Source organism: Corvus hawaiiensis, chromosome 4 (assembly GCF_020740725.1).
Source record: "Corvus hawaiiensis isolate bCorHaw1 chromosome 4, bCorHaw1.pri.cur, whole genome shotgun sequence".
NCBI classification, from domain to species: domain Eukaryota; kingdom Metazoa; phylum Chordata; class Aves; order Passeriformes; family Corvidae; genus Corvus; species Corvus hawaiiensis.
The window spans coordinates 66,563,033-66,582,675 of record NC_063216.1 but is presented as its reverse complement, the minus strand read 5'-3'; the positions used below and the strand labels follow the sequence as shown (position 1 = coordinate 66,582,675).

Genomic DNA, 19,643 nt, shown 5'->3' with positions numbered 1-19,643 from the left:
TCCAGAGGAACTGCTCCATATGCACATTTAGCTTGGCAGCTGCAACTCTGCTTCCAACTGCATTGTTAGAAGTCTGTAGTTGTGATGTATTCATGAAAACTTGCCAGATTTTTCCAACTATAAACCCTGGTGTATAGCAGAGATTGTCTCTGCCTACAGACCTTGCTTCACTTGGACTCCCTGATTATCGTGGTTATAGCAGCACTAACATTCAAAACAAGAGAGCTCAGCTTCCACAGTAATATCTTTACTGACACAGCATGTACTTGTAGATCCACTTATTGGTACCTAATTATTAACAGCTTTATAATGAAATATTACAGCACAGTTTAAGACAGAAATTTTATTTAGAGACTACTCAATTGCTAGATTGGAGATGAAAGCTGCCAACAAAGCAGCTCAGATTTGACAGTGACAAGCATTTATTAAATAGGGAATCATTATTCATGGTTCCAAATACTAAATCCTGCATAAGTTTAAAAAAAAAAGTTTAATAAAACTTAGTATCAACTTGATTTTTTTTGTATTTGTACTTTGAACTCCACGTTCAACTACCAAACTGAAAGAAACATTTTTTTTTAAAAATAAAGAGTTTGTGGGGCTTAAAACAAGCAAACACTTCTATTTTTGATAAAGTTATGAAAACAGGCAGCTGAAAAGCTCTGCAATACTCTCAGTTTACATAGACCTGACACAAAATTAATGTTTTGTACCCTTAGGTTTTTCCAGTGGGATCTAGGCAACAGATCCCAACAAGTTCTGCTCCTCGAGTAGTGTGTATGTTATACTAACACAGGAGCAAGATGTTACAACAAAAACAGTTTTGCACTTCAGAACAGTTTGTCACTGGCAGTTGGATGACAGTGTCTCACACAGGAAAATGCCACTCCCTAGAAATATGAAGAAACTTTCCACTTTTTTCCCTTCAGAGTAGTTCTTCCATGCATATATTGCTTTGCATTCAGCAGTGAGAGAAAAAAAAGAAATTTACTGTTTGGCAGTTCATCTCAAGATATGAGTGATTCAGAGTATTTTGAATGGGCATACAGTAGTGGGTTATCATTACCATTCTTTTCCCATGTCTACACAGCAGGAACTAAGCAGGCACAACCATTTGGAATAACTTGATATTAAATTCTTGATAAAGTACTCAACTTGGAGAGTCAAATAGTAGGCACCATATTAAAACAAACTAGTGTATCAGTCCTCCAGACAGATGAGGGCTGGATCAAAAAAGCTGAGTTACAGCATTTATCATTATCCAACTTGCAGACTAAGAAGAACTCGCATTACACATGGGTTAGTTATCCTTTTAGATTAGTTTCTCTGAACAGTCAAGTGCCTCATCTTCTCTATCCTGTTTCTGTTCTCCCTTTGCTGCTTCATTTCTGGCCTATTTTTAAATGCTGTCCCTCCTCTGCCAGTCTGGGGACTCTGCTGTGCCATCTTGCTCAGCAGGAGAAGTTGGATAAAAAGACCAACAGAGATCTGCTGCTGCTGCTGAGCCTCTATCACCAAAGCAACAGCCAGTGAGCAGCACATGAGCCAGCCTGAGCCGTAATACAGGTGGGTGAAAAACAAGCAAAAAATTTGTAATTCATAATTCCTGGAGGGGAAAATAGCTGGAAGAAAATTACATGGAAGGAGAAATCTAGTATTAGTTCACTGAAAGGCAGCTTCTATAAAGAACTGTATTTATAAAGAAATTGTATTTTAAGGTTTTATAGTACAAAATGTTTCAAAACTGCTTACAGACTACTTAAGTACACTTTTTTTTTAAAGCAACTTACTTGTCTGTTGTGTACTGGGTTTGATGTACTCGAAGGACTGGATTGTGACAAAGCTACACTGCTATTTTTTCCAATCTGAAAAACATTAATTGAGCAGTATTGAGAGGCATATTTGTCAGTTGAATTCAGATGCTGGTGATGGCCTTCCCTTTCCTATGTAGCGTGGTACTAATCACGCTGCATTTGGAACACAAGTATTTTGCTATTGCAAAAGATATGCTTCAGATAGAATCATCATTATCTCTCAGAGCCTGTATACTTTAAATAGTCTTAAAAGGTACATAAATACTGTTACAGGTCAGAAAATAACATACAAAACAGTTGCTGAGGGAATATAAACTGTAACCCTCCACCTCTCTAGAGTGAAAGAATGGTTTCTCTAGTTACTGGAGTCACTTAGAGCAGCTATTCAGAGAGAACAGGGTGTTTGAGGTCATGGGATCCTTCCCAGGAGACCTTCCCCACTCCTGGGGAGCTTAAACCACGTGGCCAAGCACCAGAGCATGCCCTAAGTTATTCCATTTTCTTCCACATATCACTGCTCAATAAAGCAAATATTAATCACAAGAACCAAACTCCAGAGGTTAAAATTTGCATTTGTATTCATTTACCGCTTCAGAGAATTTCTTTGGGAATGAGTGTAAATTGTAGCACACATAGATACATTCTAAAAGTACTTAGTTATAATATTGCTATATTCAATCAGTTTGTTTCAGTGTTAGTGAGTTTACAGCACTCTGCAAGAGCAGCCTGTTGTAAGTTTTTCTACAACGACCTGTAAACATGGAGTAGATAATTCTGTTGCGATACAAGAGGGGACACGGCTGTTGAGTCAGAGGAGTAGTTCCTCAGGGGTTACAAGACTTTACAAGAAATTAACCATGGATACCTGTCTACAAACAGCAGATGACTGCAGCATGAATACTTGTTTACAAAGTCACTGACTTCAAGTAACATCACTTTAATCCTTTGACAGAGAGGTAGCAAGGACCTGTCTTCTAAACAGTGAGAAATGCAGCAGCCAGTTTCTTACTGACTTGGTGGGGCTGTGGCATTGGCTGGCAGGGCCTTCACAAGAGCAGCTTTCTCCTTCCCTTCTGCATTGTTTGTTATTTTGCCATTTCACATAGAGTGAAAGGTAGCTTCTCTCTTCCTCTCCACATTTGCCCTTTCTCACACAGGGATTTTTTGAAACAGTGTTCTCTGTTCACATTCTATCCGGAATAAATGTTTAAAGTTTTTATTTACAGCCAGTTTTGAAGGTGCTCCCATGGTGCACAAAGATTAAAAGGATGGGTCCTGCTCCCTTCAGCTTGTTGTTTTGCCTTCCACAGCTGCTCTCTAGAAGATAACATTCTTCAACATACAAATCTTATCTACACAACCTTGTATCTTTCCTAGCCATTCAGAATATTGGGATACACCTGCAAACCTTTCTTCTCTACAAACACTATTACAGCATTCATAAACCCCTTCATAATAAATACATGTCCTCCTTTTAAATGGAGAAATAGTCACACAGGCTGAACAGGTACAGCACTCTGAAATGAAAGAAAGGTTCCAAGATGTCTTGGGTCTTTAATGACAGGAAACACCATTTCAAAAGTATTAGTGTGAGGCCAAAACTCAAATCCTCTTTTTTTCCCCAGTCTCTTTTAAAAATAAACTGTACTTCAAAACCCAATGGTTAACACTTCCAGTTACTATCTATCCAGTCCAGAGCTGAACTAAGTAAGAAAACTATATCTGAGCCTATCACCTGTTGCTGAGTTCTTAGTCTCTTCAATTTGCCATATTACATGAAGGAACAGCAGCAAGATTATAAGCCATGACATTTTTTGGGGTGGGGTTTTTACTGTAACTGGATTTTTTGGACCCAGCAAGTCAAACAGCACAGCTTAAAAGGGAATTTAAGTAATGTACTCTCCAGAGCTTTAATAAACCCACGTAGAGTATGTCATATTAGTTGTCCCATATGCTTAAATGGGTACAAATTCCATTTATTTTGTATTGCATACAGTATCCTTGTCACAAAGACAATTAGCTGCCAGAAAGACTTCTGAAATACAAGTAACTCCATTTTACCTCCTAATTTTGACTACTGCTGTAGCTCCAAAAACCAGCAGTATAAGATGAGAGTTTACATATATACATACACATATATGCATGTATACATATATATATATATATATGTATGCACCTGGACATGTATATATATAAAATACGTTTAAGTATCTTTATATGGTAACATTCATTACAAACATTTAACCTCTTACTTAAGAAAAAAATATTAGTTATGAATTTTTAACATTTTTACAAATATTCAGCAAAGACCTCTGATTGATTCCTTGTGGTTTATTTACTTCTATTACTGTGCAACAGGATGAAATACATAAACTGAAACAGGAATGACACACAGGAACAGATTTGATCCCAAGGGGTCTCAGAATTTGAACTCAGAACCTCCTGCATGCAGCCATAAGATTCCTCACACTGCATTAGCTACAGATACAGTCTATGTCCTGTGAAAAGATGACACAATCCATTTCTTATTACCCATGTCTGTACCAAAGCACCAATTTGTACTTACTTTTTCTTTCCATTTGACACCATAAACCTCAGGGCAATTTAATCTTTCTGGGCACACATGTTTCAAAAATCTGATTGTGTGACAGAAGGAAGAATTTACAGCATCCTCTGCTGACTGCAGTTACTTGAAGATCAGTTCTGATTGCAAGACACATTTAAGAGGCTTACAATAGAAAGACAATGCCACTACCCATTTTAAAAAGCCAAACGAGTCATCTCTGTTGCACCTCTGCTAGAAGTAGGAAAGTGAAAATATACCTGCTAGGCCATTCTTTGAGACCTTCATTCTGTCTCCTATACCAGCTTTAGGGTTCATTTATTCCTTTTTTCCTCTCCCATTTCTGCTAGATTACTTACGGATTGCTTTGCCCTTACCATCTTCTTTTCCAAATTCCACTTGTTTGTATGTGCAATATCCTTAGGAAATGAGAGTTTCACAAGAAAAAAAAAAAAAAAAAAAAAAAGAATTCCTAAGCTACCTTAGATTCTCTGAGGTATCCTATTTTCTATGGCTTTGTCTTCCAGACACCAGGGCCAAGCATTGTTTTGTGTGCACTGCACAGCACTGGACACAGTAGCAGAATGAAACAGTAGATCATTATAAAGATCATATTGGCAGTTTTCCCACCAGATCTTACTTCACACATACTTTTGTCCTTATATGGCACCACTGAAAGAGAAGCCAAAGCTCTGTTGCTGTCAATGAAGCAAGCGTGTGTAACCTTATCTGCTGCACTGACTTCAGTATTCTGTGAACACATGTACACTGAAAGAGATAACCAAATGTCCACTAAAGGTCATCTGGTTAAGATCTTAATTTCTTAATTTTTCTAGTTTCAAACAGGAAATAACATCTGAGTTCAGGCACCTCAGACTCTCCCCAGGAGAAAGGCACATGTATCTTACAGAAGAGACATGAAGAGACTTGCAAAACATTAGGAAATGAACCAGCAACAAGTTTGGGAAAAGAAATAAACAGAAATTCTGACTCTCATCTTCCTGTTTCAATAACACAATTTATTTCAGAGAGATGAGAATTAAGAAAAAATATTTTTTCTAAAAATTATTTATCCATTCTGGACATTCAATTTTACTTTCAGATATACAAATAGCTACTTTAATAATTGAATAAAAATCTCATAAAAATATTTTGAGAAAGTGTGTATATATATATGTATAGTTTTTTAAACTCTCAAAACATCTTTCTATGACTGGTACAAAACAAATACAAATACGTTTCTGTATTAATCTAGAAAGTAAGTTGTGTGGTGAAAACCAATCTGAAGCAAATGCGGTATTTTCTTTTCATAATGCATGAAACATTTCAAGGAAGTCAGACATGATCTGCAAAAAAATAACTGGAAGAGTCCCTTACCTGCCGAGAGATGGAGCTGCTTGTAGGATCTGGCACCGCAGAAATAAGGTTGGCAGTGCTCTTTCTATGAACACTATTCATACCAGGCATTTTAGTGATTTTACAGGCTTTGCTACTAGAACTAGAGTTTTTACGTTTTTTTCCTTCTGATTTGTCAAAAGAAAGGGGAAGAGAAGACACTGCATTATGTGCTCCCAGGGAGTGGTCCCCTGAGTGGTGCACGAGAGAAGATACAGACAGATTAGAAGAGTCAATACTGCTCACTACCATGCTCATGTGTTTCACTGAGTCTGTTGAACTACTTGACAATGAAGTCCGTCCTGAGGGCTCCGATTTGGCACTGAGTGGGCTTGTTCCATTATTGGTATTGTGCACAGACACACTGTTATAGGAGGATGTCGCCTGATAGGAGTTCAACGTTGAACTGGGGTTCAGGACACAGTTCTTTTTGTGGGACCCTGAAAACGAAGACGAGGGAGATGTCTGCAAAGATAATGAGGACGATGATGACGATGAAGACGACGACTGCGGCTTTTTCTTTTTGTTACTTGAAGACTCATCACTCCGTGATGACAGGTCTTTCACTTTTGAGGATTTGCTGGTTTTTGTTTTGGATGGCTTGTGGGATGGGGAAGGGATGACTGCTGGCACTGGTGATACAGCTGATGGCGCCTTAAAAGTTGAGTCCATGATACTTAGGCTTGCAGCCACGTGAGGAAAAGCTGTGGTGTGTGACATAATGGAATTCGTCTCTGCCGCTGTCACAAAGGCTGCATTTGATAACATGGCTGATGTCATTATGTAAGAAGAAGTGATTCTTGAACTGATAGGTGTTGAAGGAATATACACCGCACTGGGGTTGCTGAAGGGCTGTAAGACTGATGCTGGAAAAGGAGTGGAGACATGTGCTGCTGGAGAAGGCATGGGACTGTCTGCCGCAGGAGGAATTTTCCTAAATAGAAAAGGAAAGGGGAAAAAAAAAGAAGAAGAGATTTAGATACATAAAATATTCCATCCAAACAATGCAGATAGGAAATAATTTCCATGAAGGCCAAAAAGGCAAACCTAGTTCATTATAATTTTGATTCCTATTCTATTCTACCAATCACATACAGCAATTAAGTGCACAGGATTAAAATTTAAACACATTATTACAAATTTCATTTCCTTTCCCCCTCTCTTATTTTACCAAACAATTAAAAAATGCAACTAAAATGCCTGACAGTGGCATCTATATGTATCTTAGTCACTATGTTTCATTAATTGCATATGTTTTGCGTCAAAGTTCATGCTGCGGAACAGTTTCAATATCAACCTAAACTCATAGGTTAGATTTCAATAAGGTAGTAAATGAGCCAGTCTGGGGGGTTGTGAAGCAATTAATCATTGAATTTAAAGAGGAAAGATCATCCCTTTCCAAATGCAGTGCTATTCCCAACAGCTCATTTGAGAGCTGGTTAGATGAGATTAAACAGGGAAATGATTGATTAATTTTCACTGATATTGAAAAATTGACAAAATATTAAACAGAGCTTGATAAGCTTTATAAACAGCTGAATACTCTTCTGAGAAGAAAATCTAATAATATTACCTGTGAAATTAGTAGGATGTATTCAAATTCCTTTCCATTCAGCCATCATCTATTATTTTATGTAGTGTGGTGTTATCAAAGAACCAGACCTTCCTAATGTCTCTTGGAAAACTATTATGTGAGCTTTTCCCATTATTTAGACTTACATTTAATTCACAGTTTAATCCTATTTCTCTTTGCTAAGAAGCTGTACAGCCCCATAACTCTGTCCTTGTTATCCTTCCTACTGACACCTTTCCCCTTTTTAAAGGCTTACTCTTGCCCTCACATAGCATGGTAAAAGAGCAGCCCTGGGTGTGCTGTGTTATCATATATCAAATCCTAATTACGAGTTCTCTCCAGGTATTCCTCCTATGGAGACTGTTGGCCAGAACACTGTTTATGTCACAGTTACATAAGGGATTACATACAGTCCATGGTGCCAGAAATGAAGAAGTCCTACTGCCTGCTACTTGCAATGCAAACAAAGCTGCCCATCAGAGCAGCTCCTCAGGTTACTTTTAAAGAAGGACCAACAATTCACACCCACCTTTGCAAAGTACTTTGAGAACTAGGGATAAAAGTTCTTTGTTAATGTCACAGTTCTGAAAACACAGCCCTGCACCCCTGTACCTCTGGCCACAGCTGCAGAGCTATAGAACAGCAGCCTCACACCCAGCCCTGCTTGGGGAGCACAGGAAAAGGTCAGTCCAGAGGAGGGTTGAGGACAACAGAGGAATAAAACAGAGGTTAGGCACTGTCAGCTCCCTGTGTTATACAGGCAAGTGAGTACGGCTGGAGTTCATTAAAATATTAGAGATTACATAAACAGCTAGAATTTGGGAAAACGTTTGAAATCAGATTTAGTGGGAGCAGGACAAGGCCTGTTTACTTCTGGTATCAAATACTTAACTACTGTAGAGGTTATTTTGGTTTTCTGCACTAGTTTGCACTAGTAGTGGCACACGTTTTGTCAGATGCCCAAGCATCTTTTCTCCTGACAAACAAAGCCAATAAGTAACAAATTTTAATCTTCCTATTTAAGGAAACTAAAATATTTTTATTTGTGGAAGGTGACAGACACTAGTTTATAAATTTACAAAGCAGATCGAGCATAATCAGTCTCTAAACAGACATGAAACTGGCCCTTTTATGGCAGAACCAACCATTTCCAAACTATATCTCCTAGCACAGTGGCACTGTCATCATTAAGATACCAGGTTAGTCAGACAAGCCAAGCTTTAGTGCTTTAAAAATATATTTAAATAAAAATCAAACCTTGTTTATCTAATGGCTGGCATCCAATGAATATAACACAGTCCTGATAATAAACAGTGACATGAAACACTGCACTTTAGTGTCATTACACTGGAAGAAGAATGCATATTCTGTAGCAGAATACCCCCAAAAAATCAATCCTATCTGCAGATGTAATGAACTTTCAGTTACTTTTTTTTTAAAGAATTAACATTTATTTTAGAAGTGCAGTCCATTTTAATGGAGCTGTGTAGGCAAAGCCTATGGTGCTTGGAACCCGCATATGTGATACAGAGGTGCTTCAAGAGTGACTAATAATCAGAATTTTAAGATCCCAAAGGCAGTAAGGGCACTATGGACTAAAAATCTATCATATTCCATCCTATGCACAGACAAATGTGGACCAAGTTCCTTATCTTACAACTCATGAGCCTTACACAGTGAAGCCTGAATGGGTGATGCAGGGGCATGATAAAAGTTTAAGCAAAAATCTGGATTCTTAGGAGCTATAAAGAGTCCTAAATCTGGCAGAAATTTACATCAGACTAGGAGATTGTTCTGGTGGGCTGTATATACCTTAATAGAGAAGAGAAAATTTGTACATGCTACTGCTATACCTTAGTACAGAGGTAATTTTACAAACGCTGGCCATGGAGTGTTTAATTTTACAGAATTAAAAATGTTAAATGATCCACCAAGTGTAAAAATCCCACTTACTTCCACATCTGTGAGTTCAAGTGTTTTTCTACCATGGAGTTCAGTGCGAATCGAAAATGGTCCCATCTTCTGTCAAAGACATAGTACCCTCTTCCCATTAAACGACTGCCATATGAACAGAACTGAAAGAAAAGGTATTTCAATGTTGCTTATAAAAATGTATTTCTACATTATGAAATATTTATTGATAGATCAAGGAAAACCGTTGTAATTTGTATCATGCACATAAAACTTATTTTTAAATGTGGTTTTCACTATCTGCAGCAAAAATAGTTTTTTTACGAATTATGAAATATGTGCATAATATCTCAACTTAGTGTAAAGTATATTTCATACTTCATTAACGAATCAGTGCCAGAGAAAGAATGTAACTGCTGAGGTACTTATAAAGAAAAAATTCTTACTGCCTCAGAAAGACAAGTTACACTGTTCTGTGCATCTTAAATCTCATAACTGCATGACAGCAATAAAAATATAACTGAAGAGGGAAAAAAGTGCAACAGGAACATCTTTAGTATCTACTTAATAAACAAACCACTGACATTTCAGTAAAAAAGTATATTATCATCCATGGCATCTGTGCTACAACACAACATGGGATACACTCTTCACAGCGCATGAAAATCAACTGGAGGAGTAGTAAATATTCTGAGAATTCTGCTGAGCTCAGGAGTCCTTGCACTACTTCCTCTGGAGAGCTTCCTGAAAAGTCCTACAACACTGAGATGTTACAATCAGGAACATGTTCTTGCTTCAGCTCAGTCTTACTGATCTACATGATGCAGAGAACTGCTACAATGCCTGTTTGTAGGAGAGAAACCTGTTACAAAACATCCTCAAAAAACAATACAACTCTCCATCGTAAGAGGGACTGCATGGTGACTGCAACTGTTCATTCTCCATCTGTTTCATGACCAGGTTTAAACAGGTTAATTAAAACCACCACCTAAGTTGACAAACTCGCCTCATCTCCCAGTGAGCTAACACTAACATCAGGTACCACCAAGAGGTAATTAAAGTAGCTAGTGACTTTCCCCCTGATCAATTATTACCACCTGGCCGGGAGAGGGACTTCGTAAGGAAAACAGTTTAGTTGAATATGAAATTCAGCATGAACTGAGCTGGAGGTGATTTACACCATCTTTTCTGTCTTCACGCTGATATGGACTAAGAAGTTTCACTACCAGTAACTGTTTCAGTTGAGTGATACTAAGATTTCAAAGAACAGATGAGTCAGTGGGTTTGCCTTGAAACAGAACAAGGATCCTAAACCAAAATGGCTATTGACAGCCATGCCTCACTGCTGAGGCGTGTGCAAGAACTGGCTGCACTTAGATTATTTTTTGTGTGGGCACCCATGCAGTGAACCTTTAGTTTTTAATTCATAGAGAAGCAGTCAGCAAAACCAAAGTAGCATACAAGAGTACCAAGGAAACAGGAGGTTCCTGCATATGACAGTATCGTGTGGAGTACAGTAATTCTCGTTTTCTCTGTAAGAACCAAATACAGGATTTCATCTGACAGTCATTTTATGTTCAGGCCATACTTCTTCCTGGTGTCTGACAGTAAAAAGTTCTCCTTTGCTCTAGGGAATACAAACAATGCTACCAGCTATCACAATGTTTGTTTTATTCTGCATATCATATGGAAAACATGTAAGTGTATTCCTTGGCTCAATTTTTACGAGAACCAACTCCTAAGAAGTTCAAGAGTTCTTCCATTGCTTCTTGGTTTGAACAGCATAAATAAATTCACACTGCAGAGATAATATCACAAAGCGGCTTTTGCTATTTACAGTGAAATTTCTCACTAACACAGAAGAAAGACAAAACCAGCTGCTTAAACACATACTTAAGCCACCACCAGAGCCTTTCCATTTTGACATGAATGAAGCAATAGTTTCTAAGTCCACACACACTCACATAAATGACATTTAATTACTGCTTTAAACCAGACTACAAAAATGAACGGAGCACTGCCTTTTGCCACCAACTGCAAGGTACAGTTTCGTAAGAAGGACAACAACCAAGAGAATATCTGCTCATGTCACATTTAAAGCAATGCAACTTTCCTCAGTTTAGCACAACTACACCCAATTTGAGGTCTACTGAGAAGACAATCTAAAAATAGAACTTCTGATTTTCTGCTGCCCATCTTGTCCTACATCAATGTATCGTGTGTACTGACCAGTGGTCTCCTTCTACCTTATCCCATCCTTACCATTTTGTGTTAAATGTATTTTTTCTCTTTAGAACAGTGTTCAGAATGTAAGGTCTTCATTCCTTATTATTCATTCTTACTAAATTTACTTATTTGTTCTCCCCTCTCTAATTATGCAAGAACAATGACAAGGCATGCCAGAGACTGACACATACCCCAAGAGGTCTGGGATGGTGTCCAGAAAAATGACAGTCTAATTTATCGGATTCTTCAGCTCCATCCGCTTCTCCTTCATCACTGGACAATCTGCTCGTGATATCTCCTCCCATGGAAGGCAGTGGCAGTTCTGGTACATACCCACTGTGGTTTGAAGAACTGTTGCTGTTTATGCTATTTGCAGATGAAGGTCTAGAAGGAGAATATACATTTAAATCATCAGCAGTAAAAGGCTCTAAAAACCTACCTGCTGGCATCAAGCATCAAAGCAAATGATGCCAGAAATTACCAATGTAAACAAGGACAGTAAAAGACATTGAATAGCTGACATTAAGTCTTGTCAGAAATATATTGTGCGGTTGTCATCAAGTTAATGTTAGCAGAAGCACCTTTCTATTGCCTGAAATTTTAAATTTGTCATGAAGTTGGATTTCAGATCTTGAAAGAGGCAAAGTATATTTAAAACACAAATAAAAACCAGGTGTATAAAATCTTCTTACACGGAACCATTACTCAGCTACTTGATTAATCCCAAGGGTCCACTTATGAAATTATATTTCATACCAAAATCCTACTAAAATTAATGTACTAAATATAAGAGTGTTTAGCCGACACTCTCTACAGGTAGATTAGTGAGTGAAGGAACTGGGAGAACTCCTCACAGTGTGTAGGTTTTCTTTACCTTTGTCTAAAATGCAATAAAACAAATTAGGAATGTCTTTGCACCACAGGGTGTGATGGTGCCTTGCCTTTCAAAAGTAGTTTGAAAACAGATTAGATTAGGTTAGATTAGATTAGATTAGATTAGAAGTGGGGGTGGAAAAGGTTCTCAATTACAGTCTGTACAACCAAGACTCTGGTTGTATGGAGAGCCCTGAAGCTGGAGGAGATGTCCACACTGGGCAAATTCTGCAAATGATTATTACCACAGGCCTGGACCCTAGGGTGTATCACCGTGTCCCGCAGCCATAGGGTGGAGGAGGAGAGAAGATCCAGCAGGCAGGAACTGTGCAGCAAGATTGATTTATTTAATTATTTTACAAACTCTTTTATAGACTTTTTTCTTCATAGTCTAATTGGACAAAGGATCAGCCACCCCTTGGGGTGATTGGCTAAAATCCTAAAACATTCATTGTCAAAATATTTTTCTACTATACCACAAACAAGACTTTTCAAGGTTGCAGGTGGCTTGGTTGTTTACATACTCTGCTACCTCTTCTGTAAGAGAGAAAAGTCTCTCACAGACTTAGAAAATAGCAAGAAAATCCTTGCTAGCAGCGTTTTTGTATCTACAGATGATCTTCTTCCATCCCATGAGTTCCTGCTCTCAGGACAGAGCAGTCCCCCCCCCAGCCTGTGGACAGGAGCCCTCTCCTGACCTGCGCTGGGACTGCTCACGGATGGCATGAGCACAGGACTAGGGCTGCAGCCGGGATGTGTGAGTGCCCCGCGGTGCCCCCGGCGGGCTGTGCCACCCGCAGCAGCAGAGCCGCAGGCCTGCTGGCCCCCACAGAGAGGCAGCAAGGCTGCCACGGCTGCTCTGAAACCAGGCAGGACAACCCAACAGAGGCACTGCAGCAGAAACAGAAATGCAGGCTGTACAAACACAACATAGGACTGCTAAAATCCTCCTCCTCGAGTACTACTACCTCTGTAATTTCTGCTGCTGACTCTCATGGAATTGCATTCCAGTTTTGCTACTTTGACTGTAACACCTACTAAACCCAATCTGTACCTTTCTGTCTGTGCTCCTCTCTATGAACGGCTGTGTAAGGTCACCTCTTTTACAAGAATTAGGCAGAGAAGCACAATTCATCTGTGGCTATTCTTTCATTGTCTTTTCACTCAAACCCTGCAAGGCCCACCTCTGTCACTGAAGGAATAAAACTTCATTAGGGCTTGGTGGCCACACAGAAAACATTGGAAACAGCTGTCTCTGTAAGATCTGAGACAGCAAATACAAGAAATATCTCTTTGAAATAGGGACTGTTGTGGTAGGAAAGTCCCAAAATGAGCACCCAATCCTGACCAAGGTTTCTGCAAGAAATGAATGATGAAAAAATGTAAATATGAACAAAGCCAACTAGTTTAGCTCTATGCACTCCAGCCAAAATTAGTACCAAAAAATCTCACAAATAAAGAAAACATATGGGAAGTTTTCCAAGGATAATCAGAATTCAGTAGCTCAAACGCCTCACACTGTTTTTTGCAAAAGGATGCCTTCAGAAGTTTTCATTGTCCTTCTGAAGACTGTTTTTGTCCTTTCTAAGAAAAATCTTCAAAACAAGGGAAGACATGCTATGGACGGTTTCGTATCAATAGTTTTAAATCAACACTAAATTACGCCTTTTTTTACAACAATTCCATTGATGCAATTAGCAAAGTATTTCTGGAGAAAAATTCTACATTAATGTGCAGAATTTTACTACTAATACCTATACTGATTCATGTAAATAGACTTTTCTTCTCAACTGTGACCGAATGACTTGAATATAAACTTTCCTAATTATTACTGACAATTTTAGCCAAAAAATGCAGTTAGTCTGAGATTCTGAGCCAAAGGTGCACACTATTCCTTTCCTCATTCCCAATCAGATCACAGGCTACCATGGACAGAGTTAGGTTAACATAAGCTAGCAGAAATTCTTATATTAGTATGTTTTATTGTGCAATAGGCTAAAGAAGTACCAAATGCTTATAAAATGAGTTGTAAGAAAGACTAAGAAATGTCTTACAGCACCTTCAGAATGCAACATTTCACACTGGAGAACTGCTTACCTTGGAAGTATAGAATTTGGTGGTCTAGATTTTGCAGGAGATGTTACTTTAGATTCTTGCCCAGAGTTCACTGAGGATCCTGACAGAGAGTCTTGTGCTGGTGTGGGCTGGCTCTGATAGCTTTCCCTTGCAGATGGTGGATGCTCTTTGTCTTTTGCGACTTCTTTTTCCCTGGATCGAGCTTTGTGTTCAGCTAGAAGGATGTCAAACTGTTTTTTACGGCCTGGAACTGCTCGTCGATGATTAAGTGAATGAGTCTAAAAATAGGGTGGTTAAAAAGCATTTGTGTGTGCATGACATTGTTTATGAGTCCTCTACACTTCTGATACACCAATACTCTAAAAGATAAAATCTACTTCAAACAACTTTAGCCACAGTTATGGAAATAAAGCTGCTATTCCACATTATCTTTGATCATTTATAGTCATTCTTAAGAAATGCCAACGTCACGGCTAAAATTACTTTTTGCAACAATTTTTATATAATAGAGACTATTGACTTACCTTTTCCAAGATGGAAAATAGAATTCCAGTAATTTTAAGATATTAAGAAAATAATTGTAGCTTTTAACTTACAATGAAAAACTTATTTCATTGGATTGAAAAACATGAATACATTTTAAAGCAAATTTAGCTGATCATCTCTACTGACAGGCAGCACATACACATACAAATGTTCATTAGAAATGTCTCACATTGTAGCTACTTTTTGACACGGGAGTTATTACTATCACAAGGGCAGCCTCCAAGTAATTTATTATACAAAAATATGGTAATTTTTTTTTTACTAAAAACTGACTATACTTCAACATTGTTGCACAGATGAACCAAAGAAGGAGCATTTAAAATAATACTTGGGCTTCTAAATGAAACGTTAATGCTTTTTGCATCATAAAATGACAAGAAAAAAATCTTTTTAGAAATATCAGTGGAATAATGCAGATGCTCTGATTCAAATAAACAGAATTACACAAAAGAATTACCTGAAGACAGCGCCTGAATACCATACCCATTGTCTGTAAGACAGGAGCAGGTATGACCTCTCAAACTACTGTGGTAGGATTTAAACTATAACAAAGCATCTGATATGTTATCTTCTAAGAAAAATACCTTGCAGGTGAGCGATCTTGTGCAAGGTTTCTTTGTTTCAGGATCCAGTACTCCACAGTGTTTATTTGGGTCAAATTCTCTTTCTGTTTGATGGGAGAATGAGAAACGAGAAAAAAATAGATCATTACAGAAGTTTTAATCAGAGTAGCTTACAATTTTTGCCTGTTAGAACTTAATTTAATCAGGCTCAACCTGAACCACTGATCCCAACCGCAGCATCCCGTAACAGTGCTATGTGCATCACTCATACAGTTGTGCATTTTTTTGTCCTTGCATGATTAAAGCCATTTAGAGCAGGATTTCAGCCAAAGACTTCATGAAAGTAAGTCTGATTACAGTGGAGTGGCCCAAACAAAGGACCAAGCCAAATCCCTGTGACTTCAGTTTCCTCTCTAACTCTGGCTGCCTCCGAGGCCATGAAATACAGCATTTGCAGATCTGGCTCCTGAGCTGGGCTAACACACAAATGGTATCACAAGTGCTTCAAACAACATTTCTCTGACATACTTACGAACTCTAGAAAACAACCCATGGTTGATTACTGGTGGCATTTTAAAATAAAATTTATCTAAATCTGTCCCCTAAATCTTTATAAAAATAACATGTATGTTAGTTTTTATTTCCCTAAGTGAAGGGAGGGATGGAATTTAAAGTTTGCAGAGATTATGAAAAAAGGCATTTACATGAGTTCTACTCATGATTAACATTAAAAGTGCATTAATATTTAATATGTTATGTTTGCATATTTAATTTCATTAATATTTTACTATTTCTATACCACAGACAGCATCACCTTCTTTAGGTTATGTTAATGTAATTTTACGGTTTGCACTAAGAGCTGTAACAAAACAATGGATATACACTTTTCATTTTACGCCATCAAAACTTTCTACCATTACCTTCATACACCTTGACAAATTATGGTGTAATTGGCAGACTGGTTTGCTTTTGTTTGATAAGGAAATATAAACTATTTGCCAAATCCTATTTTAACCATACAGTGGTGGTACATTCAGATATAATAAACATCCTGTACTCAAATACAACATTTAATCAGAGGATTTAAAAAATCTTTATAAACAAACAAATGGGAGCTAAGAGGGAGACAGTGATTCACAGCTGTGTTACAATGTTTTGACAGCATCACAGCAAGCAGAACAGCTGGAAGAAGAAAAGTAAGGACAAGTAGCTTATGTTAGACAGCAACTGTCCTCCAGAGTTCACAGTTACTAGCAGTTTTATGTATTCTGCTCTATAGACCTAAAATGCTTATGCAAACATTAAATGGTTACATTATTAACCTATTAGCAGAGCCATACAAAAAAAATGAGCTTGGGAAAACCAGCTGGCACAGCTTTTTTGGTGAAATCTACAAAGGGACTAAAATATGTTATAGGCAGTTGTAGTTGGTTTGGCATTTACAACACAACAGAAACACAAAAGTAGCTGTGTATGACTTAATAGAATAACTATTTTTTTCGACTTAATAGATGAAAACACATGTTCATAAACTAAAGGAGTTAGTTACTCCTGGGATTTGAGTGTAAGATGTTCCTATTACAGTTTCCTGAATCAGCCACTGAAAATCTTCAATGCAAATTAAAAAAAACCACACTAAAGAGACAATATGGACTAATATGCCTTCAAATGAAAAGTCCTGAGGGCAATTATAAGGCTATGGAACACGTTCTGAAAGTCACCAAGCAAGGACTGCTTTGGACCAACAGGGAAACATCAAAAATCAAAAGTACTCCAGATTGGTACTTGTCAGTAGGAGGCCCAACCAGAGGACTGATTATAGCAAAGCCAGTTATTAAGAAAACATATACAGATAAAATCAACATAAGGAATTATAAGAGGAAAGAGTGGAAGCCTCTGCCATTGACTGAACAACAAAATAACATGCTTTCCCTGAGAAACAGAAAATACTGAGCAAACAGGGAACCACTTCTCCTGGCTGAAGTGTGTGTGGCTGTTCCAGAGAATTCATGAACATCTAATTGCCAGCTACAGACATGCCTGGTTTGGGCACCACACTACATAAAACTTAACACCTTCTTATCAACACCAAAATGCAGCTTTTGGCTACTGTGTTAGGAAATGTGGAGTGTGGGAACCCCCAGATCCCTATGCACAGGCACAGCTTGAGAAAGCTGTTTCTCTGGAATGGATTCCACTTCTTCATGTTCAGTGGACAAAGTGAAGAGCATTTGTTATAACCTACCTAGAGAAGAGCAAGGGCCAAAACTGAGCTGTGACAAACCCCTGTTTTCAACATAACAGTTTTTCTTGGTGTAAGCTGGGCATCTGCATTCTTTAATGTCATCCCAAAGAGAACAAGAACTAAGGGAGATTTAGGAAAAAAAATAATTTTTTTGCAGTTTGCTACTAGGAAACACTGATCCACTTATGCTGGGCAGCTACAGACTGTCTTTTGTGGTTCCGCAAGCTGTTTCCTCTCTCTCAACAAGGACAGTGCTCCTGAAAAGAGGGCAGGTTCATTCATCACCCAAACAACCACAAGCTCTCAGCAAAGAAAAAAAACAAACCTCAGTCACAGTCAGGGAAATGGTGTGAGAGAGAGTAGAGGTTGCTAAAAAGGGAAGGAAACAGATACAAACGGGCCAAATTTATTATGGAGCTTCAAAAATTAACATCTGTACAGCTCCAGGGCAGTGGACTGAGGGAAACCTAAACCCCTTAGCTGCAGTTTCATCCTTTTCATGTGAAATGAGTGAAATTATGTGATCTCTCTAATAATCATTGCATTGACCTTCCAAGATCTTTTTCTCAGCCTTTGCACAGTCCTGTATAATAATGGAGAGGAATCCATCATAGTGACAAACAATCTACAGGCAATTCATCTCCAGTGCTCTCAGGACTTCTATGATTTGCATCATCCCTAAATTACTGTGTTGCTGCATCAATACTCAAGGCAATGGTAGCAAGACTGAACAGATCACAAATCTGATCATGACAGAGGAGCAGTAAAAAAAGGTCTCAGTTCCCTAGCCTGGAAGACACTGCAATTCAGAGCTTAGAGTCAACTCCCCAGAAAAAGCCAGCAAGCTGAAGGAATGCCCTACAGAATTGATTCTCCTTTATGAATGCATTTCTGCAAGCACTTGCACAAAAATGTACAAGTATCACCTGCAGCCCTGCAGTGGTAAGTGGTGACATGAGGAAAACCACTAACAGTTTCAATTTCTCAAGGAGGAATTCTGAATTGATTAGCTAAATTAAGCATCTAAACCATTACAGGACATAAGAAGTTAAAAGGAAGCAATACTCTAAATTAACTGTAAAATAAAGAGAGTTTTTATTAATAATAATATAGAATAATATACTGGATCTTAAAAAGTGAAATGTAAGGGTTAAAGTCTAATCTTAAGCTACTTTCTTGTAACAATTTTCATTTCGTGAAAAGCTATAAATGAACAACAGTACTGTCTTCCTATATGCCACCTTAACTAGTTAAGAAAGCAATCAGTGTACTGAATCCTTTCAGGCAATGGCATTGTTCCATGCCCCACACAGCCCTAGCAAACACCTCACACTGGTCTGAAATCCAGCCAGGGTAGCAGTACCATAGGCTAACTGCCAAATTTGAGAAAATGAAAAAAATAAACCTGATATTCGGGCAAAAAATAGGACACACTCATTAACTGGAAATGAAAGCATTTATCTTGTGCAACTTATACTGGTTCATAACTAGTGCACATTTAGAAATCATGTGAACTAACTTTGTGCCAAAGTGACGATCTAATGTGGATCATGCTGCCATTAACAAAATTAGCCTTTCAGTACACACAAGAAGTTCCTGCCCGAGTCACAAAGTACTGCCAGCTGATGAATAGACCCTGCACAGCTTCTGCAGCCGTAAACTTGAGTCAGTTATTTTTGCTTTTAAAAAAACATAAAATAAAATCCCTCAAAACACTTTGTTTCCTTTCATTCCTTTCAGAGCAAAAATCTGTTTGCAGCTTTCGGGGGCAAATTCTCTCCTCACTGCCAAGCAGCTGGCACGGGTCACCTCTGGGGAACTCCACAGAAAATAATTCTTCCTCCCAGTGGATGGCAAC

The 19,643-nt window shown here is 38.2% G+C and overlaps 1 protein-coding gene across 7 annotated transcripts in view; it reads right to left on the bottom strand.

The window, feature by feature from the left end:
- The window catches only part of ATXN7L1 (ataxin 7 like 1), a 120,607-nt gene that overhangs the window by 11,605 nt on the left and 89,359 nt on the right, over positions 1 to 19,643 (bottom strand). For 6 of the 7 annotated variants that reach the window (XM_048301508.1, XM_048301509.1, XM_048301506.1 and 3 more), the window contains 6 exons: positions 15,562 to 15,644; positions 14,453 to 14,709; positions 11,674 to 11,866; positions 9,299 to 9,420; positions 5,755 to 6,706; positions 1,791 to 1,865 (listed from right to left, as the gene is read on the bottom strand). In XM_048301508.1, the coding sequence (XP_048157465.1) occupies positions 1,791 to 1,865; positions 5,755 to 6,706; positions 9,299 to 9,420; positions 11,674 to 11,866; positions 14,453 to 14,709; positions 15,562 to 15,644 (1,682 nt within the window). Of the gene's footprint in view, positions 1 to 1,790; positions 1,866 to 4,637; positions 4,797 to 5,754; positions 6,707 to 9,298; positions 9,421 to 11,673; positions 11,867 to 14,452; positions 14,710 to 15,561; positions 15,645 to 19,643 lie in introns of those variants that run through there. The other variant, XM_048301507.1, reaches the window with a different exon arrangement.